Below are 27,113 nucleotides of genomic sequence, written 5' to 3'. Positions count from 1 at the left end.
GTCCACACCAGGGACGGCTTTCTTTTGAGCCTCGTCCCAATTGGTGCTCAACCAGAGGGCGCCGTGGGGGGGGAGGAGACGTGGGGGGGGAGACGTGGGGGGAGGGAGACGTGGGGGGGTGGAGATGGGGGGGGGAGACGTGGGGGGGGGGAGACGTGGGGAGGGGGACATGGGGGAGAGGGGAGACGTGGGGGGGGGGGAGATGGGGGGGGTGACACTAACAACAACAGTAAACAAGACGCTCGATGCCTCTTGATAATCCCCCAACAACAAACGAGAGATCCAAACAGGGAGGCCACGTTAGCAGCGGCGCCTTTAAATGCGAGACCCGTCACAAAGAGCTTCACGGCTCGTCGGATTTGCTCGTGCGGCCTCGATAAATACTCACGACTCTGGGTGGCGGAGATTTCGATTCCAGTTGTCGATTCCTTCTCGAATCGGTTGCGCTCTTCCAAACAGCAGCTTACATATCGCTTTATGAATGGATCACCCCTGTCCTAATCGACGTCGGTATCACCAGATGCACACACGGTACAGATAACAATAGATTCGTCAATCTGATAAAATCGCTTCGAGTGGACGCATCTGATTCTCGTACGCAACAATATCAAGCACTTGCCATTAGAAATTCAGCAGAGTGCTCGAAATCGCTGTGAACGGGAACAGATTGGAATGTTTTGATTTAAAGCTTTCGTGACTGCAAGGATTCATCTTCTTTGGTTCTTTCGGTAAAGTCACCACGTAGAATGAGAATAAAAGCGCTGTCTTCTGGACAGTCCTGTTTCTTCACCCGAGGACGGCTACTTGTGTTGTGGCCGAAACGTCGTGATAATTTTATTGTTTTATTTTATTATTTTATTCTCATTCTACGTGGTGGTGACTTTACCGAAAGAACCAAAGAAGAACAGAATGTGTCGGGTAATATTTATTATCGTAATTGTTCCTCCAGCTGCTCCGCCGGGAGCGGCCCCTAGGGATTATTCCCCGGGGTGCCCCGGGGCTGTCTGGGGAATCACCTCCCCGGCGTATTCCACGTCCGAAGACACCACGGCGTCTTCCTCCGCGTCAACATCGACATTCTACATTCAACTTTTGCCTCATTTTTATATACTGTTGGGGCATATATACTGTGTACTGTTGGGGAATATATACTGTATACTGTCGGGGAATATATACTGTGTACTGTCAGGGCATATATACTGTGTACTGTTGGGGAATATATACTGTGTACTGTTGGGGCATATATACTGTGTACTGTCGGGGAATATATACTGTGTACTGTTGGGGAATATATACTGTGTACTGTTGGGGCATATATACTGTGTACTGTTGGGGCATATATACTGTGTACTGTTGGGGAATATATACTGTGTACTGTTGGGGAATATATACTGTGTACTGTCGGGGAATATATACTGTGTACTGTTGGGGAATATATACTGTGTACTGTTGGGGCATATATACTGTGTACTGTTGGGGCATATATACTGTGTACTGTCGGGGAATATATACTGTGTACTGTTGGGGAATATATACGGTGTACTGTTGGGGCATATATACTGTGTACTGTCGGGGAATATATACTGTGTACTGTTGGGGAATATATACTGTGTACTGTCGGGGAATATATACTGTGTACTGTTGGGGCATATATATACTGTGTACTGTCGGGGAATATATACTGTGTACTGTTGGGGCATATATACTGTGTACTGTTGGGGAATATATACTGTGTACTGTTGGGGAATATATACTGTGTACTGTTGGGGCATATATACTGTGTACTGTTGGGGCATATATACTGTGTACTGTTGGGGAATATATACTGTGTACTGTTGGGGAATATATACTGTGTACTGTTGGGGAATATATACTGTGTACTGTTGTGGAATATATACTGTGTACTGTTGGGGCATATATACTGTGTACTGTCGGGGAATATATACTGTGTACTGTTGGGGCATATATACTGTGTACTGTCGGGGAATATATATACTGTTTACTGTTGGGGCATATATACTGTGTACTGTCGGGGAATATATACTGTGTACTGTCGGGGAATATATACTGTGTACTTGTGGTACCAGAGGCAGTGAGTCACTTCTGAGGCACTAAGGAGTAGGAGGCAACACACGTTTATTCCACACCGCTGGACGACACCGTTTTGCTGGTCCTGCGCCTCGTAATCATGTCCTCGGCTCCAGAAAGCAACACAATATGAACGCGAAGTCCTCCATTATTCCGAGCTGCACTATTCGAGGTTGCGGACTGCTTTGAAACACTCCAAATTTTTATCACAGTAAACGCTTCAGACCACCGCAGGATACTCAAAACTAAGAGCATCCGGGAATTGACGAGATGACGGGGTTAAGAGGTGCATCTTCTTTGGTTCTTTCGGTAAAGTCACCACGTAGAATGAGAATAAAATAATAAATTAATAAAATAACACAATAAAATTATCACGACGTTTCGGCCACAACACAAGTGGCCTTCATCAGGTGAAGGGACGAGACTGTCTGGAGGACAGCGCTGGAGCGAACACAGCCAAGCTCAGACCGCGACCTTTAAGCTGTGTGAGAAGAAACAGAGCGCCTTGACAAAGGAATTAGCATAAAAATTTGCATTTAATTGGCGGACTTAGCACGATGAACGGTGTAGAGGGGGTGAACATGTGCAGACCAGGGGGAATTTACATATTGATGGTGTGAAAAGGGAATTTAAGCTGCTGCGAAAGTTTGGGATACCAATACTTGAAAAAATATACTGTACCATTGAAAATTAGTTCAATGTTTGGTTCGGATAATTTAGCATTGAAATAGCTGCGTGATTAGCTTGTGACTGGTCATAGAAATAGCTATGTTAAAGTCAAAGCCTACACATCCACAGAGGCACCTAGTACAAATCAAACAGGAGAATTTAGCATTGAAATAGCTGCATGATTAGCTTGTGACTGGTCATAGAAATAGCTATGTTAAAGTCAAAGCCTACACATCGACAGAGGCACCTAGTACAAATCAAACAGGAGAATTTAGCATTGAAATAACTGAGTGATTATCTTGTGACTGGTCATAGAAATAGCTATGTTAAAGTCAAAGCCTACACATCCACAGAGGCACCTAGTACAAATCAAACAGAATTTAGCATTGAAATAACTGAGTGATTAGCTTGTGACTGGTCATAGAAATGGCAATGTAAAAGTCAAAGCTTACACATCCACAGAGGCACCTAGTACAAATCAAACAGGAGAATTTAGCATTATTTTATTATCAATCTACGTGACTTTACCGAAAGAACCAAACAAGATGAATCCTTGCAGTCACGAAAGCTTTAAATCGAAACATCAACAATAACGACAACAACAACACCACTAATGCGCACGCTGCACACACACGGAGACCGAGAGGCCTCGCCAGCGGTGTGAGCCGACAGTGGCGCCCATGGAGGCCGCGGGGGGAGAGACATCACCAGGAGATGTCCCCATCAGACTCCTCCTACACCTCCTCCACCTCCTCCAGTTACACCTCCTCCACCTCCTCCAGTTACACCTCCTCCAGTTACACCTGCTACACCTCCTCCTCCACCTCCTCCAGTTACATCTCCTCCATGACCTCCTACACCACCTTCACCTCCTCCTCCACCTCCTCCAGTTACACCTCCTCCACCTCCTCCTCCACCTCCTCCAGTTAGACCTGCTACACCTCCTCCACCTCCTCCAGTTACACCTCCTCATCCTCCTCCACCTCCTCCTCCACCACCTCCTACACCACCTTCACCTCCTCCAACCACCTCCTCCAGTTACACCTCCTCCACCTCCTCCAGTTACACCTCCTCCACCTCCTCCAGTTACACCTCCTCCACCTCCTCCTCCACCTCCTCCAGTTACACCTGCTACACCTCCTCCTCCTCCACCTCCTCCAGTTACACCTCCTCCTCCACTTCCTCCTACACCACCTCCTACACCACCTTCACCTCCTCCTCCTCCACCTCCTCCTCCACCTCCTCCTCCACCACCTCCTACACCTCCTCCTCCACCTCCTCCACCACCTCCTACACCACCTTCACCTCCTCCTCCTCCTCCTCCTCCTCCACCTCCTCCTCCACCTCCTCCTCCACCACCTCCCACACCACCTCCTACACCTCCTCCTCCACCTCCTCCTCCACAACCTCCTACACCACCTTCACCTCCTCCCCCACTTCCTCCAGTTACACCTCCAGTTACACCTCCTCCTCCACCACCTCCTACACCACCTTCACCTCCTCCTCCACCTCCTCCAGTTACACCTCCTCCACCTCCTCCTCCACCTCCTCCAGTTACACCTCCTCCAGTTACACCTGCTACACCTCCTCCTCCTCCACCTCCTCCAGTTACACCTCCTCCTCCACCTCCTCCTACACCACCTCCTACACCACCTTCACCTCCTCCTCCTCCACCTCCTCCTCCACCTCCTCCTCCAACACCTCCTACACCTCCTCCTCCACCTCCTCCACCACCTCCTACACCACCTTCACCTCCTCCTCCTCCTCCTCCTCCACCACCTCCCACACCACCTCCTACACCTCCTCCTCCACCTCCTCCTCCACAACCTCCTACACCACCTTCACCTCCTCCTCCACCTCCTCCAGTTACACCTCCTCCACCTCCTCCAGTTACACCTCCTCCAGTTACACCTGCTACACCTCCTCCTCCTCCACCTCCTCCAGTTACACCTCCTCCTCCACCTCCTCCTACACCACCTCCTACACCACCTTCACCTCCTCCTCCTCCACCTCCTCCTCCACCTCCTCCTCCACCACCTTCTACACCTCCTCCTCCACCTCCTCCACCACCTCCTACACCACCTTCACCTCCTCCTCCTCCACCTCCTCCTCATCCTCCACCTCCTCCTACACCACCTCCCACACCACCTCTTACACCTCCTCCTCCACCTCCTCCACAACCTCCTACACCACCTTCACCTCCTCCTCCACTTCCTCCAGTTACACCTCCTCCAGTTACACCTCCTCCTCCACCACCTCCTACACCACCTTCACCTCCTCCTCCACCTCCTCCAGTTATACCTCCTCCACCTCATTCTCCACCTCCTCCAGTTACACCTCCTCCAGTTACACCTGCTACACCTCCTCCTCCTCCTCCACCTCCTCCAGTTACACCTCCTCCTCCACCTCCTCCTACACCACCTCCTACACCACCTTCACCTCCTCCTCTACCTCCTCCTCCTCCACCACCTTCTACACCACCTCCTACACCTCCTCCTCCACCTCCTCCTCCACCACCTCCTACACCACCTTCACCTCCACCTCCTCCAGTTACACCTCCTCCACCTCCTCCAGTTACACCTCCTCCACCTCCTCCAGTTACACCTCCTCCACCTCCTCCTCGTGCTGCTCCATCATCCCCACGGTGCCATCGTCGCCATCGTCGTCGTGGCGACCCCCGGCCAGCACGCCACTCTCGAAGCCACTGGAGGGAGCAGAGAAAGTAGGCAAGGGTGACACGCCGTAGCTAGCTAGCATGAGGGTGGAGGTGGTGATGAAGGTGGTGATACGTACCTACCTCGGGTCACCTACAGAAACAACAAAAAACCACTGCGGATGGCCACGTGGAATGTTCGAACGCTCACTGCGGAGGAGAGGCTGCCACTCCTCTGTTAGGAGCTGGACCGGCACCGCCTGGATCTCTGTGGCATTCAGGAGGTCCGGTGGACCGGTTCTGGCTCCTGCTATCATGAGGGGTGGACAGTCCTCTACTCGGGGCAGGAGACTGCCAAAGAACAGGGTGTGGCTTTTCTTCTGAACGCAAGAATGAAGGGGGCGTGGGAGCGTGGCGGTGAGGTGTGGGAAGCTGTAAGCATCAGGCTACTTTGGGCTCGCCTTCCCATCAACCAGAGGCGAGGAGTGGTGGTCGTAGTTACTTATGCCCCCACCGAAGATGAACATCTGGAGGGATGCAGGCAAGGCCAATGAGTCAGATGCCTTCTATGACCTCCTGTCACAGGTGCTAGCTAAAGTGGCCCCTCGGGATAGAGTCATCTTGCTGGGTGACTTCAATGCCCGAGTTGGTCATGATGCTGGCACCTGGTCTGGAGTGATTGGAAGGCATGGACCAGATCAGCTCAATAACAACGGTAGGAGGTTGCTTGATTTTTGTGCAGCCAATGGGCTTGAAATTACCAACACGCTGTTCCGGCATCGGCGCATCCACACAACATCATGGATGCATGCCGGGTCCAAGCAAGAACATCTGCTGGACTACATAGTGACGGACCAGCGGATGCGAGCCCATGTCCTTGACACCAGGACCCACCGTGGAGCTGATCTGCCCACTGACCATCGACTAGTCATCTGTAAGATGCACCTGCCATTTTTCCACTCCGGTAGTGGGTGTACACCCAGGACCCCATTCCAACCTAAGGTGGCATGGTCTCAGCTAGCTGATGAAAGCTGCAAGTGAAAATGTCATCATCACTTGTGGCTGGGGTTGGCATCGTCCCCCACTCCTCCTGATGTCGAGGGGAAATAGGCGGCATTTAGGACTGTGGCTCATGCAGCTGCAATGGCTGATTTGGGAAAACGGTCCAGACCTCCCCAGAGACCCAGGCTGACAGAGGAGGTGTTCAGGCTGGCTGAGAAAAAGCGACAGGCCCAATCTCATTGGCTACAACATCCCATGTCGTAGATTGAGGAGGCTTACCACAGCCTTCGCTTGGAGGTACGGAGAGCCGTGAGGCGCTGCAATGATGGGAGGTGGTTGTGGGTTGCTGAGGAGATGGAGTCTGCCTCAATGGCCCGCGATCACAAATCGCTCTTTAACTCCATCAAAAAAGTTACCTGCAGCGCCATACCTATTACCATCATTAGGGGAAAGAACGGTGATCCAATCTCCGACCCCCAGGAACAGGTTTGCAGATTTGCTGAGCATTTCTGTGAGGCCCTGGGGGAGGGGGAATCTCTCAGCCTGGAAAATGTGGGACAAAGTGGGGATAACCCTGCTGAGGCTGTGATGCCTAAAATATTGTAAGAAGTCACCCTCTGTGAGTGCGCTGGCTGAGGTGCCATCTGTTGAGGAAGTACTGAAGGCGATCCAGAGCCTGAGACCAGGAAAGGCAGCGGGCAGAGATGATCTCCCAAGCGAAATGCTGAGGGAGGGTGGCCTTTGTGCGCAGACTGCCCTACATGACATCTTAACAACAGTCTGGACCACTGGACGGGTTCCGCAGGATTGGAAGGATGCCCTGGTGGTCCCCCTCTTTAAGAAGGGGGACCGCACAGACTGTAACAACTACAGGGGCATCTCAAGGATTATTCAACATCGCTTCGATAGGCATGCTGAGGAGAGGCTTGCGGAGCCCCAATGCTGTTTGAGGAAAGGGCGGTCCTGCAAAGATGCCATTTTTTGTCCGCCTGCTACAGCAGAGGTGTAGGGAATTCCAACAAGACCTACATCTCTGCTTTATTGGCCTTGTCAAGGCCTATGATACCATCAGTAGGCCTGGGCTCTGGATTGTTCTTCGTGCTTTCAGAGTCCCTGACCCTCTGCTCACGATTATTAAGGACCTTCATGATGGTGAGCGGGCCCGGGCAAAACTACGTGGCCAGGAGTCGGAGCCATTCCCTGTACACTTTTGGGTATGACAGGGATGTCCTCTGGCTCGGAGGTACACTACACTATAAACTACACTATACACTCCACTATACACTACACTAAAAACTATACTATACACTACTCAACCACTATACACTACACACTATAAACTACACTGTACACTACACTATAAACTACACTATACACTACACTATACTCTACACTTTACACTAGAGACTACACACTACAAAACAGTACACTATACACTACACTATAAACTAAACTATACACTACACTGTAAACTACACTACACACTACACTATACTATAAACTACTATACACTACACTGTACATTGCACTATACACTACTATACCACACAATTTCCACTACACTATGCACTACTATATACTACACTATACTATACACTACACTATACTATACACTAAACTATACACTACATTATACACTACACTACTATACACTACACTACTATACACTAAACTATAATTGTAAATGTTGTAGTTGTTTTACTCTCCAACACACAACCGGATAGTGTTGAACTAGTATACTACACTATACACTACTATACACTACACTATACTCTACATTATACACTACACTATATACTACACTATACACTGCTATACTCTGCACTATACACTACTATACACTACACTATACACGACACCATACACTACTCTATACACTACTATACACTACACTATACACGACACCATACACTACTCTATACACTACACTATAAACTACACTATACACTACTATACACTACACCATACACTACTATACACTACACTATACACGCCACCAAACACTACTCTATACACTACACTATAAACTAGTAACTAATTGGCACGTTTTGTTTACGTGACACTAAACCTGACAAATTGGCTGTCAGGCGGTGGCGGGTTTGACCACACAGCGTTTATATATTTACGCCACTTAACACAAAAACAAACTCTACTGTGGACAGAATGGGAATGTTGTGTTCGTGCCGTAGCAGCAGGACCTCCCGCGTAGCAGGCGAGGCAGTCAACAACTCCGTAACCACCGTGATGATGATGATGGGAGACACCGCAAACTCTAAAATATACAGCAGCAGCAGCAGACGTGATCAGGGTCTGGGGATCTAACCCTCGACCTCCCGCGTACCAGGCGAGGCAGTCAACAACTCCGCAGCCACCGTGATGATGATGAGAGACACCGCAAACTCTAAAATATACAGCAGCAGCAGCAGACGTGGTCAGGGTCTGGGGATCTAACCCCTGACCTCCCGCGTACCGGGCGAGGCCGTCAATAACTCCGCGTGCCCACACGGGGGCGCTCGCGAGCAGGGAGGCCACCAGGGACAGCGCCGTCAGCGTCGCCGTCCAGCGCACGGAGCAGCAGGAGGAGGAGGGGCCCACGGCGCTGGCGGGGGCGGAGAGCGTCGCCGCGTCGCCCGCAGTCACCGCGCACGAGCGTGGGGAGGTGCAGGAGGTTGGCAGGGTGGTGGTGGCGGTGGTGGTGGTGGGGGGGGTGGTGGTGGTGGGGGCGGTGGTGGTGGTGGGGGCGGTGGTGGGGGTGGTGGTGGTGGGGGCGGTGGTGGTGGTGGTGGGGGCGGTGGTGGGGGTGGTGGTGGTGATGGTGGTGGCGGTGGCGGTAGTGGCTGCGAGAGCAGGAAGACAAGAGAAATTAATGGCGAATGGCGGTTGTTGTCTGTGTGTCTTTTAAAATGTGTGTCTGTGTGTGTCTGTGTCTGTCTCTGTGGAGGAGGCTCGTGAAGGACGCTGCTACTGGGCAGTTGGAGGCAGTCGCCCTCCATCCAACAACAACGGAGGGCGGAGGAGCGACGCTCACAACAACGAGCGGAGCGCCGGGTGGCTAAAGCACAGCAGGTTGGCACAGTAGGGGGCACAGGTGGTGCATCAGCCAGTCATCTCAGTCAGTCGACCCGTGGCACCTGGGTCTGCCCCGTGACCTCCTGCCAGCGGGCGTTCGACACTTCACGTGGCCTCAGGGTGCACATGGCCTGGCACAAGCGTCGTGGTGACATCACCGCCACTTAGTGGCGAATGGCGGTTGTTGTGTCTGTGTGTGTGTGTATCTGTGTGTGTGCCTGTATCTGTGTGTGTCTGTGTGTGTGCCTCTCTCTATGTGTCTGTGTGTGTTTCTGTCTGTGTGTCTGTCTGTGTCTGTGTGTCTGTGTGTGTGTGTCTGTGTGTGTGTCTATGTGTGTGTGTCTGTGTCTGTGTGTGTGTCTGTCTGTGTATGTGTGTGTGTCTGTGTGTGTGTCTGTGTGTGTGTCTGTGTGTGTCTGTGTGTCTGTGTGTCTCTGTGTGTGTCTGAGGTAGAGAGAGAGAGAGGTGAGGTGAGCGTTGCTCACCACCGACGGTGAGCAGGGCGTAAGCCATGGGGGTCCCCAGGCTGAAGAGGGAGCAGCTGTAGACCCCCTGGTCCAGCGTGGAGACGCGGGAGATGGTGAGGTCCAGCCTGGTGGAGCTCCAGTGCAGCAGAGAGACACGCGGGTTCGTGTGGGCTGAAACACGGGGAGACAGGGAGACACAGGGAGAGAGACATGGGGATAGAGACACACAGAGAGATAGACAGAGAGAGAGACAGAGAGAGAGAGACAAACACAGAGAGACACAGAGACAGAGAGAGAGATAGACACAGAGAGATACAGAGACAGAGATAGATGGGGATAGAGAGACGCAGAGAGATAGACAGAGAGAGCCAGAGAGAGAGACATTGGGATAGAGAGAGACACACACACACAGAGAGACAGAGACAGAGACATTGGGATAGAGTAAGAGGCACAGAGAGAGAGAGACAAACACAGAGAGACACAGAGACAGAGAGAGACAGAGAGAGACATGGGGATAGAGAGACGCAGAGAGATAGACAGAGAGAGACAGAGAGAGAGAGACATTGGGATAGAGGGAGAGACACAGAGAGAGACAGAGAGAGAGAGACATTGGGATAGAGGGAGAGACACAGAGAGAGACAGAGAGAGAGACACACAGCGAGCGAGAGACACAGAGAGAGACAGAGAGAGAGACACAGAGAGAGAGACACACAGCGAGAGAGAGACACAGAGAGAGACAGAGAGATAGAGACACAGAGAGAGAGACAGAGAGAGAGAGAGACACACACACACACACACAGCGAGAGAGAGACACAGAGAGAGAGAGAGCGGCAGAGACAGAGAGAGACAGAGAGAGAGACAGAGAGAGAGAGAGACAGAGAGAGAGACAGAGAGAGACACAGAGAGAGAGAGGGGCAGATACAGAGAGAGACAGAGAGAGAGACAGAGGGACAGAGAGAGAGAGACAGAGAGAGAGAGACAGAGGGACAGAGAGAGAGACAGAGAGAGAGAGACACAGAGAGAGTGCTTGCCGCTCACCCTTGACGGTCTGGAAGTAGAGTGTCTGCCCGTGAGGGTTGCTCCACTGAATTGGGTCTGAGTCTGGATTTTGCGACACGCCGCAGCGTAGCGTGGCCGTGTCTCCCTCGGACACCGCGTCTCCCGTGGCCCACACTGAGATCGGAGGACCTGCTTGGGAGACACATGGGGAGAGAGACACCCACCCACTCACTCACCCACCCACTCACCCACCCACTCACCCACCCACTCACTCACTCACTCACCCACTCACTCACTCACTCACCCACCCACTCACTCACTCACCCACCCACTCACCTACTCACACACCTCATTCACTCACCCACCCACTCACTCAACCACTCGCCCACCCACTCACCCACCAACTCACCCAATCACACACTCACTCACCCACTCACTCACCCACCCACTCACTCACCCACTCAGTCAACCAGTCACTCACCCAACCACTCACCCACTCACTCACCCACCGACTCAGTCAACCACTCACTCACTCACCCACCCACCCACTCACCCACCCACTCAGTCAACCACTCACTCACCCACCCACTCACCCACCCATTCACCTACTCACTCACCCACTCACCCACACACCTACTTATTCACTCACCCACCCACTCACTCAACCACTCGCCCACCCACTCACCCACTCACCCACCCACTCACTCATCCACTCACTCACCCACCCACTCATCCACTCACTCATCCACTCACTCACCCACCCACTCATCCACTCACTCATCCACTCACTCACCCACCCACTCATCCACTCACTCAACCACCAACTCACCCACTCACTCACCCACTCACCTATTCACACACCCACTCACCCCCACACCTACTCATTCACTCACCCACCCACTCACTCAACCACTCGCCCACCCACTCACCCACTCACTCACTCAACCACTCACCCACTCACTCGCCCACCCACTTATTCAACCACTAACCCACCCAATCACACACCCACTCACTCACCCACTCACTCACCCACCCACTCACCCACCTACTCACTCAACCACTCACTCACCCACCCACTCACCCACTCACTCACCCACTCACCTACTCACCCACACACCTCATTCACTCACCCACCCACTCACTCAACCACTCACCTATCCACTCACTCACTCAACCACTCACTCACCCAGCCACTCAACCACTCACTCACCCACTCACACACCCACCCACTCACCCACCCACGCACCCACTCACCCATAGTGCTGTGTGGTGGAGGGAAGGAGACACAGGACATTGGAGACCACTCCCCTGTCTTCCACCGGGGGTAGTCAGCTACGATTCTCACACGGATGCAGTACTCAGCAGCGCCTCTAAGCGGAGGTACCGTGTGGCGGTAGCGACATCCCACAAAGCGCTCCTAGCAGAAGCATCATCATAATCAGTACCATCATCATCATCATCAGTAGCATCATCAGTAGCAGCAGCATCATCATTTTCATCAGTAGTAGTAGCATTATCATGCTACTACTACTCAACCACTCACCCACCCAATCACCCACCCAATCACCCACCCACTCACCCACCCACTCACTCATCCACCCACCCACCCACTCACCCACCCACCCACTCACCCACCCACTCACTCACTCACCCACTCACCCACTCACTCACCCACTCACTCACCCACCCACCGACTCAACCACTCACTCACTCACTCACCCATTCACCCACCCACCCACCGACTCAACCACTCACTCACTCACTCACCCATTCACCCACCCACTCACTCACCCACTCACTCACTCACTCACCCATTCACCCACCCACCCACCCACTCACCCACCCACTCACTCACTCACCCACTCACCCATTCACCCACTCACTCACTCACTCACCCACTCACCCACTCACCCATTCACCCACCCACCCACTCACCCACCCACCCACCCACTCACCCACCCACTCTCACCGTGCTGGTTGTGCCCCCCCTCGTCGAGACCTCCGCCTGCAGGTGGTACAGCACGTCACGCCGCTCCATCCTCCTCCTCCACCCACTCCTCATGGAGACCCCCACGAAGAGCTCCCACCACTCCGCCTCTCCCTCTTCGCGGTCGTCGTGGTGACCGTCAATGTCACGGTAATCGTCATCGTCGCGGTCATCGTCATCGTCGTGGTCATCATCGTCGCGGTCATCGTCATCGTGGTCACCGTCATCGTCGCGGTCATCGTCATCGTCGTGGTCATCGTCACCGCCGCGGTCACCGTCATCGTCGTGGTCATCGTCACCGCCGCGGCCTTCACTGTCACCGTCATCGTCATCCTCAACACGGCACTCCTCCTCGCCGCCAGCCTCGTCCACCGTCACTTTCTTGTGGAGCATCAAGGTGACCGTCGGAGCACTGAGCACAGCTGAGACAAAGACAAAGATCCCCCGTGTAGCCTTCGCAGACTGTAGGGGCAAGTGCTGTCAGCGAGCAGCACCTATGAAGGCCGGAACGGCACACGAGGGGGTGGGTGGCCAGCACCACGCCCGACCGCCTTTGTCGACCCAGTGGCGATGTTGACACACCGCACCGGGTACTCATTTCAGGCTGAGTCGACCTAGGGCAGCCCCAGGACCGGTTCAGACAATGGTCACCGGTGTTGGCCGTGAGCGGGAATCGAACCTGGGTCGCCAGGTTCACAGCGCAGCGTAGTGCTAACCGCTACACTACCGCTCCCCACACACACAGACACACACGCACAGACACACACGCACAGACACACAGACACACACACAGACAGACACACACACACAGACACACACACACAGAGACACACACAGACACACACAGAGACACAAAGACAGTCACACACACAGTCACACACACAGACACACACGCACAGACACAGACACACACGCACAGACACACAGACACACACAGAGACACAAAGACAGTCACACACACAGACACACACACAGAGACACAAAGACAGTCACACACACAGTCACACACACAGACACACACACACAGACACACACCCACAGACACACCCACACAGACACACACACAGACAGACACACACACACACAGACACACACACAGAGAGACACACACACACAGACACACACACAGAGACACAAAGACAGTCACACACACAGTCACACACACAGACACACACACACGCACAGACACACACAGACACACATGCACAGACACACAGACACACACAGAGACACAAAGACAGTCACACACACAGTCACACACACAGACACACACAGAGACACACATAGCGACACAAAGACAGTCACACACAGAGCCACACACACACACACACAGACACACACCAGACACACACAAAGAGACACAAAGACAGTCACACACACAGTCACACACACAGACACACACGCACAGACACACAGACACACATGCACAGACACACAGACACACACACACACAGAGACACAATGACAGTCACACACACAGTCACACACACAGACACACACACAGAGACACACACAGCGACACAAAGACAGTCACACACACAGTCACACACACAGACACAACAACAACAACAACAACCGCCATTCACCACTAAGTGGCGGTGACGTCACCACGACGCTTGTGCCAGGCTATGTGCACCCTGAGGCCACGTGAAGTGTCGAACGCCCGCTGGCAGGAGGTCACGGGGCAGACCCAGGTGCCACGGGTCGACTGACTGAGACGACTGGCTGATGCACCACCTGTGCCCCCTACTGTGCCAACCTGCTGTGCGTTAGCCACCCGGCGCTCCGCTTGTTGTTGTGAGCGTCGCTCCTCCGCCCTCCGTTGTTGTTGGAGGGCGACTACCTCCAACTGCCCAGTAACGTCCTTCATGAGCCTCCTCCACAGAGGCCGATCTTGACACCGCTGGTACCAGTCATCGGCAAGTCCACTCAGCTCCACGTCCTCCCGTACCACATCACTCCATCTCTTCTCTAGCCCGTGCCACGCCCGTTTAGCCCCCTCAATCCGGCCGAACAAAAGCTGTTTCGGCATGCGGTGGCTGGGCATGCGGGTTACATGACCCAGCCATCACAGCCTTGCCCGCCGGAGGAGCTCACCGATGGGACCTTGCCCAGATCTTTCAAGGATTTGTGAGCTCCTCACACAATCCAGTCTGGTTAAACCCAGGATGGATCGTAGGCAGGCCAGCCTAAATGTTTCTAACCGGCGAAGATGTTCCATTAGGGGGGTCCACAGACACACACACAGACACAAAGACAGTCACATGCAGAAACACACACAGAGACACAGAGACACACACATAGACAGACACACACACAGACACACACACACAGGCACACACACAGACACAACAACAACAACCGCCATTCGCCACTAAGTGGCGGTGACGTCACCACGACGCTTGTGCCAGGCTATGTGCACCCTGAGGCCACGTGAAGTGTCGAACACCCGCTGGCAGGAGGTCACGGGGCAGACCCAGGTGCCACGGGTCGACTGACTGAGATGACTGGCTGATGCACCACCTGTGCCCCCTACTGTGCCAACCTGCTGTGCTTTAGCCACCCGGCGCTCCGCTCGTTGTTCTGAGCGTCGCTCCTCCGCCCTCCGCTGTTGTTGGAGGGCGACTACCTCCAACTGCCCAGTAGCATCCTTCACGAGCCTCCTCAACAGAGGCCGATCTTGACACCGCTGGTACCAGTCATCGGCAAGTCCACTCAGCTCCACGTCCTCCTGTACCACATCACTCCATCTCTTCTCTAGCCCGTGCCGCGCCCGCCCAGCCCCCTCAATCCGGCCGAACAAAAGCTGTTTCGGCATGCGGTGGCTAGGCATGCGGGCTACATGACCCAGCCATCGCAGCCTTCCCCGCCGGGGGAGCTCAGCGATGGGACCTTGCCCAGATCTTTCAAGGCTTTTTGAGCTCCTCACACAATCCAGTCTGGTTAAACCCAGGATGGATCGTAGGCAGGCCAGCCTAAATGTTTCCAACCGGCGAAGATGTTCCATTAGGGGGGTCCACGTTTCGCAAGCGTAGAGAAGGGAGGGAATGACCGTGGCCGAGAAAACCTGAAGCTTAGTGCGGAGCGACAGACCAGGTAGCTTCCGCACAGCGTTACGCAACTGATGAAAAGATATTGCCGCTCGACTGATTCGGAGTGAGACCTCTGCTGTTAAACTGGAGCCAGTCATAAGCACACTGCCCAGGTATGGGAAACTCTCCACTCTCTCCACAACTGCCCCATCACCGATTGGGAGTTGTGGGGGTGGAGTGTCCAATGGTACAAAATACCCAGGCAGGTGCTTAGTTTTGGTGGGGCTGATGGTAAGGCCCCACCTCTTAGTGGCACGCTCCAGTCTCAGCAGCAGCATCTCCAACTCCTCCTCCGAATGTGCAGCTATTACCAAATCATCAGCATACATAACGGGGTTGAGCAATAGGGAGCCATCCCTTGACCGCACCCGGGCGTCGATCAGCCTCCCATTATATCTGTACCATATGGAGATTCCCCCGGTACAGCTATTGAAGGCTTCACGAACTACGTGGTCAAAATAGATGTTAAATAATGTGGGAGCCAGAGGACATCCCTGTCGCACCCCAAGGTTAACAGGGAATGGCTCTGACTCCCGGCCACGTAGTTTTACCCGGGCCCGCTCACCATCATGAAGGTCCTTAATGATCGTGAGCAGAGGGTCAGGTACTCCAAAAGCACGAAGAACAACCCAGAGCCCAGGCCTACTGATGGTATAATAGGCCTTGACCAGGTCAATAAAGCAGAGATGTAGGTCTTGTTGGAATTCCCTACACCTCTGCTGTAGCTGACGGACAGAAAATATGGCATCTGTGCAGGACCGCCCCCTCCTGAAACCGCATTGGGGCTCCGCAAGCCTCTCCTCAGCGTGCCCGGCAAGGCGACGTTGAACAATCCCCGCCAGGACCTTTTCCGGCACACTGAGGAGTGAGATGCCCCTGCAGCTGCCACAGTCCGCACGGCCCCTCTTCTTAAAAAGGGGGACCACCAGGGCATCCTTCCAATCCTGCGGAACCCGTCCAGTGGTCCAGACTGTTGTTATGATGTCATATAGGGCAGTCTGTGCACAAACGCCGCCCTCCCTCAGCATTTCGCTTGGGAGATCATCTCTGCCCGCTGCCTTTCCTGGTCTCAGACTCCGGATCGCCTTCAGTACTTCCTCAACAGATGGCACCTCAGCCAGCCACTCACAGGGGATGACTTCTTCCAATATTTGAGGCACTGCAGCCTCAGCAGGGTCATCCTCACTTTGTGCCACGATGTTTTCCTGGCTGAGGGATTTTCCCTCCCCCAGGACCTCACAGAAATGCTCAGCAAATCTGTAAACCTGTTCCTGGGGGTCGGAGATGGGGTCACCGTTTTTTCCCCTAATGATGGTAATAGGTGTGGCGCTGCAGATTACTTTTTTGATGGAGTTAAATAGAGATTTGTGATCACGGGCCACTGAGGCAGACTCCATCTCCTCAGCAACCCGCGACCACCACCCAACCTTGCAGCGCCTCACGGCTCTCCGAACCTCCGAGCGAAGGCTGCGGTAAGCCTCCTCACTCTCTGACGTGGGATTCTGTAGCCGATGACAGTGGGCCTATCGCTTTTTCTCAACCATCCTGAACACCTCCTCTGTCAGCCAGGGTCTCTGGGGAGGTCTGGACCGCGTACCCAAAGCAGCCATTGCAGCTGCATGAGTCACAGTCCTAAACCTCGCCCATTTACCCTCGACATCAGGACTAGTCGGGGACGATGCCAATCCTAGCCGCAAGCGATAATGAAATTCTCGCTTGCAACTTTCAACAGATAACTGAGACCAGGCCACTTTAGGTTGGAATGGGGTCCTGGGTGTACACCCACCACCGGAGTGGAAGAATGGCAGGCGCATCTTACAGATGACTAGTCGATGGTCAGAGGGCAGATCAGCTCCACGGTAGGTCCTGGTGTCAAGGACATGGGCTCGCACCCGCTGGTCCGTCACTATGTAGTCTAGCAGATGTTCTTGCTTGGACCCGGCATGCATCCATGATGTTGTGTGGATGCGCCGATGCCGGAACAGCGTGTTGGTAATTACAAGCCCATGGGCTGCACAAAAATCTAGCAGCCTCCTACCGTTGTTATTGAGCTGATATGGCCCATGCCCTCCAATCACTCCAGACTAGGTGCCAGTATCATGACCAACTCGGGCATTGAAGTCACCCAACATGATGACTCTATCCCGAGGGGCCACTTTAGCCAGCACCTGTGACAGGAGGTCATAGAAGGCATCTGACTCATCGGCTTTGCCTGCATCCCTCCACGGATATTCATCTTCGGTGGGGGCATAAGTAACCACGACCACCATTCCTCGCCTCCGGTTGATGGGAAGGCGAGCCCAAAGTAGCCTGGGACTTACAGCTTCCCACACCTCACCGCCACGCTCCCACGCCCCCTTCATTCTTTTGTTCAAAAGAAGAGCCACACCCTGTTGTTTGGCAGTCTGCTGCCCCGAGTAGAGGACTGTCCACCCCTCATGGTGGCAGGAGCCAGAGCCGGTCCACCGGACCTCCTGAATGCCACACAGATCCAGGCGGTACCGGTCCAGCTCCCAACAGAGGAGTGGCAGCCTCTCCTCCGCAGTGAGCGTTCGAACATTCCACGTGGCCACCCGTAGTGGCTTTTCGTTGTTTCTGGAGGAGCCCCGAGGGTAGATATTCAATCTCCTGGCTCCGCCAATTGGGGTTTGGCCAGGAGACGTCATAGATGCCTGGCCCCCCGGGGCCTCCGGCACAAGCTTATTAGTTACATATTTCAGTTTAACTTGTGGTTTAGTGGTAATTAATTGAAGGTGGAGGGGTTACCAGCCCCTCGCACCCGTCCAGAGCCCCCGTTTAGCCCCTGTGGTGGACACATATGCCATGAGGGGAGGAGCCAATCAAAATTGGACCTCCCCCCACAGCACTGTCCACGACAGAGTTGCCCATCCGGCACCGCGAGGAGGTAGGGGGTTGTTTTGCCGGACTCATACACACAGACACACACAGACATACACACAGAGACACACACACACAGACACATACACATAGACACACAGAGAGAGAGACACACACACAGACACACACACACAGACACACACAGACACACACACAGTCACACACAGTCACACACAGACACACATAGACACACATACAGACACACACAGACACACAGACATACACAGAGACACACAGACATACACAGAGACACACATACACAGATACACTCATACACACAGAGACACACAGACATACACAGAGACACACAGACACACACAGAGACACAGAGAGAGAGAGAGACACACACACACAGACACATACACATAGACACACAGAGAGAGAGACACACACACAGACACACACACACAGACACACACAGACACACACACAGTCACACACAGTCACACACAGACACACATAGACACACATACAGACACACACAGACACACAGACATACACAGAGACACACAGACATACACAGAGACACACATACACAGATACACTCATACACACAGAGACACACAGACATACACAGAGACACACAGACACACACAGAGACACAGAGAGAGAGAGAGAGACACACACACACAGACATACACAGAGACACACACACACAGAGACACACAAAGAGAGAGAGAGACAGACAAGGCCACTCACTGGTCTTCAAGGGCAAGAGCTCAAGCACAACCCAGGGTGAGGAGAGCGGTGAGGACTGCGGCGATGGTGAAGATGAGATGGTGGATCTCACGCGGAGGTAATAGCGGTGGCCGGGAAGTCGCAGCGCTGAGGAGACATCGCACCGAGTCTCTGCGGTCACAGCGCAGACACTCCGCCAGCGGGCTTCTCCGTAGCTGTGCAGACGGAGACACGTGAGGGGTGGGTGGGTGGGTGGGTGAGTGCGTGGGTGAGTGGGTGGATGAGTGGATGAGTGGGTGAGTGGGTGAGTGAATGAGTGGGTGAGTGAGTGGGTGGGTGAGTGAGTGGGTGGGTGAGTGAGTGAGTGGGTGAATGAGTGGGTGAGTGAGTGGGTGAGTGAGTGAGTGAGTGGGTGAGTGAGTGGGTGGGTGAGTGAGTGAGTGAGTGGGTGAGTGAGTGGGTGGGTGGGTGGGTGAGTGAGTGAGTGAGTGAGTGGGTGGGTGAGTGGGTGGGTGGGTGAGTGGGTGGGTGGGTGGGTGAGTGAGTGGGTGGGTGGGTGAGTGAGTGAGTGGGTGAGTGAGTGAGTAAGTGGGCGAATGTGTGAGTGGATGAGTGTGTGAGTGGGTGAGTGAGTGGGTGAGTGAGTGGGTGGGTGAGTGAGTGGGTGGGTGGGTGGGTGAGTGAGTGAGTGAGTGGGTGAGTGAGTGAGTGGGTGGGTGGGTGGGTGAGTGAATGAGTGAGTGAGTGGGTGAGTGAGTGAGTGAGTGGGTGAGTGAGTGGGTGAGTGAGTCGGTGGGTGAGTGAGTGGGTGAGTGAATGAGTGAGTGGGTGAGTGAGTGGGTGGATGAGTGAGTGAGTGGGTGAGTGAGTGAGTGGGTGGGTGGGTGAGTGAGTGGGTGGATGAGTGAGTGAGTGAGTGGGTGAGTGAGTGAGTGAGTGGGTGGGTGGGTGGGTGAGTGGGTGAGTGAGTGAGTGGGTGAGTGAGTGGGTGAATGAGTGGGTGGGTGGGTGGGTGAGTGAGTGGGTGGATGAGTGAGTGAGTGAGTGGGTGAGTGAGTGGGTGAGTGAGTGAGTGAGTGGGTGGGTGGGTGAGTGAGTGGGTGAGTGAGTGAGTGGGTGAGTGAGTGGGTGAATGAGTGGGTGGGTGAGTGAGTGAGTGGGTGGGTGGGTGAGTGAGTGGGTGAGTGAGTGAGTGGATGAGTGAGTGGGTGGGTGAGTGGGTGAGTGAGTGAGTGTGGGGGTGAGTGAGTGAGCGAGCATCTCACAGTTTATACTCCACTCTGTAGGTAACGTTCAGGAGCTTTGAGCTGCTGGTAGTGTTGTAGAAGTCGATGGTTGAAGGCTGAACCAGTGGGGGAATATTCCCTGTGGTATCCCCTCCATCCTCCCAACACAGGGTTGACAGCAGGTCTCGAGACTGCACGCGAACATTCATTGGGGAAGGTGGAGCTGGGGATATGGGCAAACGGCACTCATTGTGACCTTACCACTGGACCACCACTCTCCCCACACCCTCACACAGTGCCAACAAGCCACTTTGCCCAGCTACAATCTGCGATCCCCAGGTCGCTCCTGACAAAGAGCTACAATATATATAAAAACATCTCAGTGGGCGCCTTAACTGGCTTAAATAAAATAAAAATAGTGAATAGTTTTTTTTTAAACAACACAGAGCCTCGTACCGGTTGCGGGAGGCCAACCGCTAGCGCCCGGCAGCAGCTGCAGCAGCAGCAGCAGCTGGGCTTGAAGCAGTCTCCAGCTGCCCATCGTGAACCTCCGTGGGACGTCGTCAGCGGGAGGAGACGGAGCAGTCGGGCAGAGCGCGGAGTGAAGTCCGCGCCCACTGCCCGAAGCGCGCGACCTCTGAACCGCTGACCTCTGACCTCTCCGGCAAGGACTTTCTCCCAAGGACATTGCTGGAGAGGGCGAGGTCGTTTTCTGTCTCAGGTCATGGTCAGGTGAATCCTGTGGTGGTGGTGGTGATGGTGGTGAGAGAAGAGGGAGGTAGAGAGAGAGACGTTACCGTGCACGTGGCTGTTGCCATCGTGATCAGCATCATCATCATCATCCATTACCCCGCTCGCGATGGTCCTGTCTCCGATTAGCACCCCTTGGCTACCAGGCACGGTGCAACATCAGTTCGGCATTCACGAGGAGCGCATGCATCCCGACCGCGGGCTGCCGCCACCAGCGGCGACCCGTGATGAAATAATTCCTCGACAAATCAAGTCGTCAGCCACGGCGGTAGAGAAAGGCCCAAGACCTGAGCGGGGTTATCGCCTGCCTCCGGGCGATGTACAGATGGGCAAGAAGCCGGCCTGCCGCACCGCCTGCTCACGACGATCAGCCGGTGCGTCTCTCCCCAGCGAACGCGCGACACGTGGGGGACGACATCTCGTGCTGCTGCTGCTGCTGCTCACTGCAGGCCCCCTGCTGAGTCGCGGCCAATTCGCAGCCTGCGTTGGTCGTACGGTTGCCCGAGGACACGGAGCGGATGACCGGGACGGATGAACAGGAACAGGAACGAATGGGACTAATGAACGAGATGGATGAACGAGACGAACAGGAACAGGAACGAATGGGACTAATGAACGAGACGGATGAACGGGACGAACAGGAACAGGAACGAATGGGACTAATGAACGAGATGGATGAACGAGACGAACAGGAACAGGAACGAATGGGACTAATGAACAAGACGGATGAACGGGACGAACAGGAACAGGAACGAATGGGACTAATGACCGGGAGGGATGAACGAGACGAACAGGAACAGGAGCGAATGGGACTAATGACCGGGAGGGATGAACGAGACGAACAGGAACAGGAACGAATGTGACTAATGACCGGGAGGGATGAACGAGACGAACAGGAACAGGAACGAATGGGACTAATGACCGGGAGGGATGAACGAGACGAACAGGAACAGGAATGAATGGGACTAATGACCGGGAGGGATGAACGAGACGAACAGGAACAGGAACGAATGGGACTAATGAACGAGACAGATGAACGAGACGAACAGGAACAGGAACGAATGGGACTAATGACCGGGAGGGATGAACGAGACGAACAGGAACAGGAACGAATGGGACTAATGAACGAGATGGATGAACGAGACGAACAGGAACAGGAACGAATGGGACTAATGAACGAGATGGATGAATGAGACGAACGAACAGGAACAGGAACGAATGGGACTAATGAACAAGACGGATGAACGGGACGAACAGGAACAGGAACGAATGGGACTAATGACCGGGAGGGATGAACGAGACGAACAGGAACAGGAACGAATGGGACTAATGACCGGGAGGGATGAACGAGACGAACAGGAACAGGAACGAATGTGACTAATGACCGGGAGGGATGAACGAGACGAACAGGAACAGGAACGAATGGGACTAATGACCGGGAGGGATGAACGAGACGAACAGGAACAGGAATGAATGGGACTAATGACCGGGAGGGATGAACGAGACGAACAGGAACAGGAACGGGAACGAATGTGACTAATGACAGGGACGGATGAACGAGACGAACAGGAACAGGAGCGAATGGGACTAATGACCGGGAGGGATGAACGAGACGAACAGGAACAGGAATGAATGGGACTAATGAACGAGACGGATGAACGAGACGAACAGGAACAGGAACGAATGGGACTAATGAACAAGACGGATGAACGGGACGAACAGGAACAGGAACGAATGGGACTAATGAACGAGACGGATGAACGAGACGAACAGGAACACGAACGAATGGGACTAATGAACGAGACGGATGAACGGGACGAACAGGAACAGGAACGAATGGGACTAATGACCAAGAGGGATGAACGAGACGAACAGGAACAGGAGCGAATGGGACTAATGACCGGGAGGGATGAACGAGACGAACAGGAACAGGAACGAATGGGACTAATGAACGAGACGGATGAACGAGACGAACAGGAACAGGAACGAATGGGACTAATGAACAAGACGGATGAACGGGACGAACAGGAACAGGAACGAATGGGACTAATGAACGAGACGGATGAACGAGACGAACAGGAACACGAACGAATGGGACTAATGAACGAGACGGATGAACGGGACGAACAGGAACAGGAACGAATGGGACTAATGAACGAGACGGATGAACGAGACGAACAGGAACGAATGGGACTAATGACCGGGAGGGATGAACGAGACGAACAGGAACAGGAACGAATCGGACTAATGAACGAGACGGATGAACGAGACGAACAGGAACAGGAACGAATGGGACTAATGAACGAGACGGATGAACGGGACGAACAGGAACAGGAACGAATGGGACTAATGAACGAGACGGATGAACGCGACGAACAGGAACAGGAACGAATGGGACTAATGAACGAGACGGATGAACGGGACGAACAGGAACAGGAACGAATGTGACTAATGAACGAGACGGATGAACGAGACGAACAGGAACAGGAACGAATGGGACTAATGACCGGGAGGGATGAACGAGACGAACAGGAACAGGAACGAATGGGACTAATGACCGGGAGGGATGAACAGGAACAGGAACGCAGCTTTGGCGACAGGCTCCGCGACATCGCGAACGCGGTGGAGACCGCGAGCGGCGAGGGAGGACGCAGGAGGCGGAACAACGCCGCCATTGACACTCACAAATAAACGCACGGCGGCGGCGAGATTGCCGCGGTGCAAACACTACAACCCCGACCGCAACAACATCGTCAATAACAACGTCGTCAACAACAACATCGTCAACAACAACGTCAACAACATCGTCAACAACAACGTCAACAACAACATCGTCAACAACGTCGTCAACAACATCGTCGTCAACAACAACGTCGTCAACAACAACATCGTCGTCAACAACAACGTCGTCAACAACATCGTCAACAACATCATCAACATCGTCAACAACATCGTCAACAACAACATCGTCAACAACAACATCGTCAACAACGTCAACAACATCATCGTCAACAACAACATCATCGTCAACAACATCGTCAACAACAATGTCGTCAACAACAACATCGTCAACAACAACAACGTCATCAACAACAACAACATCGTCAACAACAACATCAACAACAACGATGTCGTGAGCGGCCACAGAGAGTGGCGGCGGGGCGCTCGGAGCGAGCGGAATCCGAGCAGCGACAGCTGAAGGCGCCCCAAGTAGCTCAAGGAGTTGGGGGGTCGGGGGGGAGCCCGGATTGATGGCAAAGGTAGGAGCTGAATCAGACGTCAAAAATATACAGCAGCAGCAGCAGGCATCGTCAGGGTCTGGCGAGATAGTCAACATCTCATAGCCACCGTGAAGATGATGAGAGACACACACAGACTACAAATAAACAGCAGCAGCAGGCATCGTCAGGGTCTGGATAGAACCCACGACCTCCTGTAGACCATGCGAGGTGGTCAACATCTCATAGCCACCGTGATGATGAGAGAGACACACAGACTACAAATATACAGCAGCAGCAGGCATCGTCAGGGTCTGGATAGAACCCACGACCTCCTGTATACCAGCCGAGGTAGTTAACATCTCATAGCCACCGTGATGATGATGATGAAAGAGAGACACACAGACCACAAATATACAGCAGCATCAGGCATCGTCAGGGTCTGGATCGAGCCCACGACCTCCTGTATACCAGGCGAGGTAGTCAACATCTCATAGCCACCGTGATGATGATGAGAGACACAGACTACAAATATACAGCAGCAGCAGGCATCGTCAGGGTCTGGATCGAACCCACGACCTCCTGTATACCAGGCAAGGTAGTCAACATCTCCTAGCCACCGTGATGATGATGAGAGAGACAGACTACAAATATACAGTAGCAGGCATCGTCAGGGTCTGGATCGAACCCACGACCTCCTGAATACCAGGCGAGGTAGTCAACATCTCCTAGCCACCATGATGATGAGAGACACAGACTACAAATATACAGCAGCAGCAGGCATCGTCAGGGTCTGGATCGAACCCACGACCTCCTGTAGACCAGGCGAGGTAGTTAACATCTCATAGCCACCGTGATGATGATGAGAGACACAGACTACAAATATACAGCAGCAGCAAGCATCGTCAGGGTCTGGATAAAACTCACGACCTCCTGTATACCAGGCGAGGTAGTCAACATCTCATAGCCACCATGATGATGATGAGAGAGACACAGACTACAAATATACAGTAGCAGCAGCAGGCATCGTCAGGGTCTGGATCGAACCCACGACCTCCTGTACACCAGGCGAGGTAGTTAACATCTCATAGCCACCGTGCTGACAACAACCACAACAACCACAAGACAACTTTAGATTAAGGCCATCAGTCTAACTACAACAAACAGTGACGAGGTGGGAGCAAAAAACGCAGACGTTAGCTGAATGTGTGTCGGGGAGGGGGGTTTGGGAGAAAGTTAATGCGTTTATATTTAAACAAACTTTGTTGTAACAACTCCGCCACCACCGCCACCACCGCCACCACCACCGCCGTGAACTTCACCGCAATGCTGAACTACATGCGACCTAAGGGACCGCGGTGATTTGCGGCTCAGCGTCAGTTGCTGGACAACACGCGACCCCAGGAAGTGCCCCCCCCCCCTCGAGGCTAAGGGACCGCGGTGATTTGCGGCTCAATGTCAGTTTCTGAGCTCCACGCGACCCCAGGAAGTGGCCGCCCCCCTCGAGGCTTGCCGCGACCTAAGGGACCGCGGTGATTTGCGGCTCAACTCGACTTGAGCGTGGACAATGAGAACCAAGCCAAAAAACGTAACTTGTATATAAATAAATATTGTTTACAAATATTAATATATATTTTTTTTATTGTCAACGATAGAATCTAGTATTGTCACGAGTGTGACGTACGTATAGCAAGTTTTACAGTAGTCGATACGACATTGGGGAAGTGTGTTAAAATTTTAGTCCTTGCCGGTAGAGGTCAGAGGTCGCTCCGTCTCACGCTGACGACGTCCCGCGGACGTTCACGATGGGCAGCTGGAGACTGCTTCAAGCCCAGCTGCTGCAGCTGCTTCAAGCCCAGCTGCTGCTGCTGAAGCTGCCGGGAGCGAGCGGTTGGCCTCCCGCAACCGGTAACGAGGCTCTTCACTATTTTTATTTTATTTAAACCAGTTAAGGCGCCCACTGAGATGTTTTTTGTTTAATATATATTGTAGCTCTCTGTTTGCACCTGGCACGCCGCATCCACACGCACGCACACGCACACACACAGACAAAGATCCCCCGTGTAGCCTGTAACAGACTGTAGGGGCAAGTGCTGTTAGCGAGCAGCACCTATGAAGGCCGGCACGGTACACGAGGGGGTGGGTGGCCAGCACCACGCCCGACCGCCTTTGTCTCCCTAGTGGCGATGTTTACACACCGCACCAGGTACTCATTTGAGGTTGAGTCGACCTAGGAGAGGCCCGGGACCGGTTCAGATAATCGTTACTGGTGTTGGCCGTGAGCGAGAATTGAACCCGGGTCGCCAGGTTCATAGCA

General features: G+C 53.5%; 1 protein-coding gene across 2 annotated transcripts; it reads right to left on the bottom strand.

Moving 5' to 3' along the window:
* Positions 1-5,305: 5,305 nt before the first annotated feature.
* On the bottom strand, positions 5,306-26,146 carry LOC142916608 (uncharacterized). 2 transcript variants are annotated; one of them, XM_076061753.1, is made up of 10 exons: positions 26,058-26,146; positions 21,285-21,567; positions 20,868-21,051; positions 19,624-19,817; positions 12,917-13,356; positions 12,202-12,364; positions 10,987-11,139; positions 9,967-10,119; positions 8,883-9,249; positions 5,306-5,461 (listed from the first exon to the last, which is right to left on the bottom strand). In XM_076061753.1, exons 2-10 carry the CDS (start codon positions 21,514-21,516, stop codon positions 5,356-5,358), a joined length of 1,992 nt encoding a protein of 663 aa, XP_075917868.1. In that variant the 5' UTR covers positions 21,517-21,567; positions 26,058-26,146; the 3' UTR covers positions 5,306-5,355. The 2 variants fall into 2 exon arrangements, with proteins under 2 accessions (XP_075917868.1, XP_075917869.1); XM_076061754.1 differs by having other exon boundaries at positions 5,307-5,461; positions 10,987-11,136.
* Between the last annotated feature and the right edge of the window lie 967 nt (positions 26,147-27,113).

Source organism: Petromyzon marinus, unplaced genomic scaffold, assembly GCF_048934315.1.
Source record: "Petromyzon marinus isolate PM22_M1 ecotype Great Lakes invasive population unplaced genomic scaffold, UKy_Petmar_22M1.pri1.0 PM_G_Scaffold_4, whole genome shotgun sequence".
Lineage (NCBI taxonomy): Eukaryota > Metazoa > Chordata > Hyperoartia > Petromyzontiformes > Petromyzontidae > Petromyzon > Petromyzon marinus.
The sequence above is the reverse complement of the archived record's forward strand: the minus strand, read 5'-3'. Positions and strand labels throughout refer to the sequence as shown.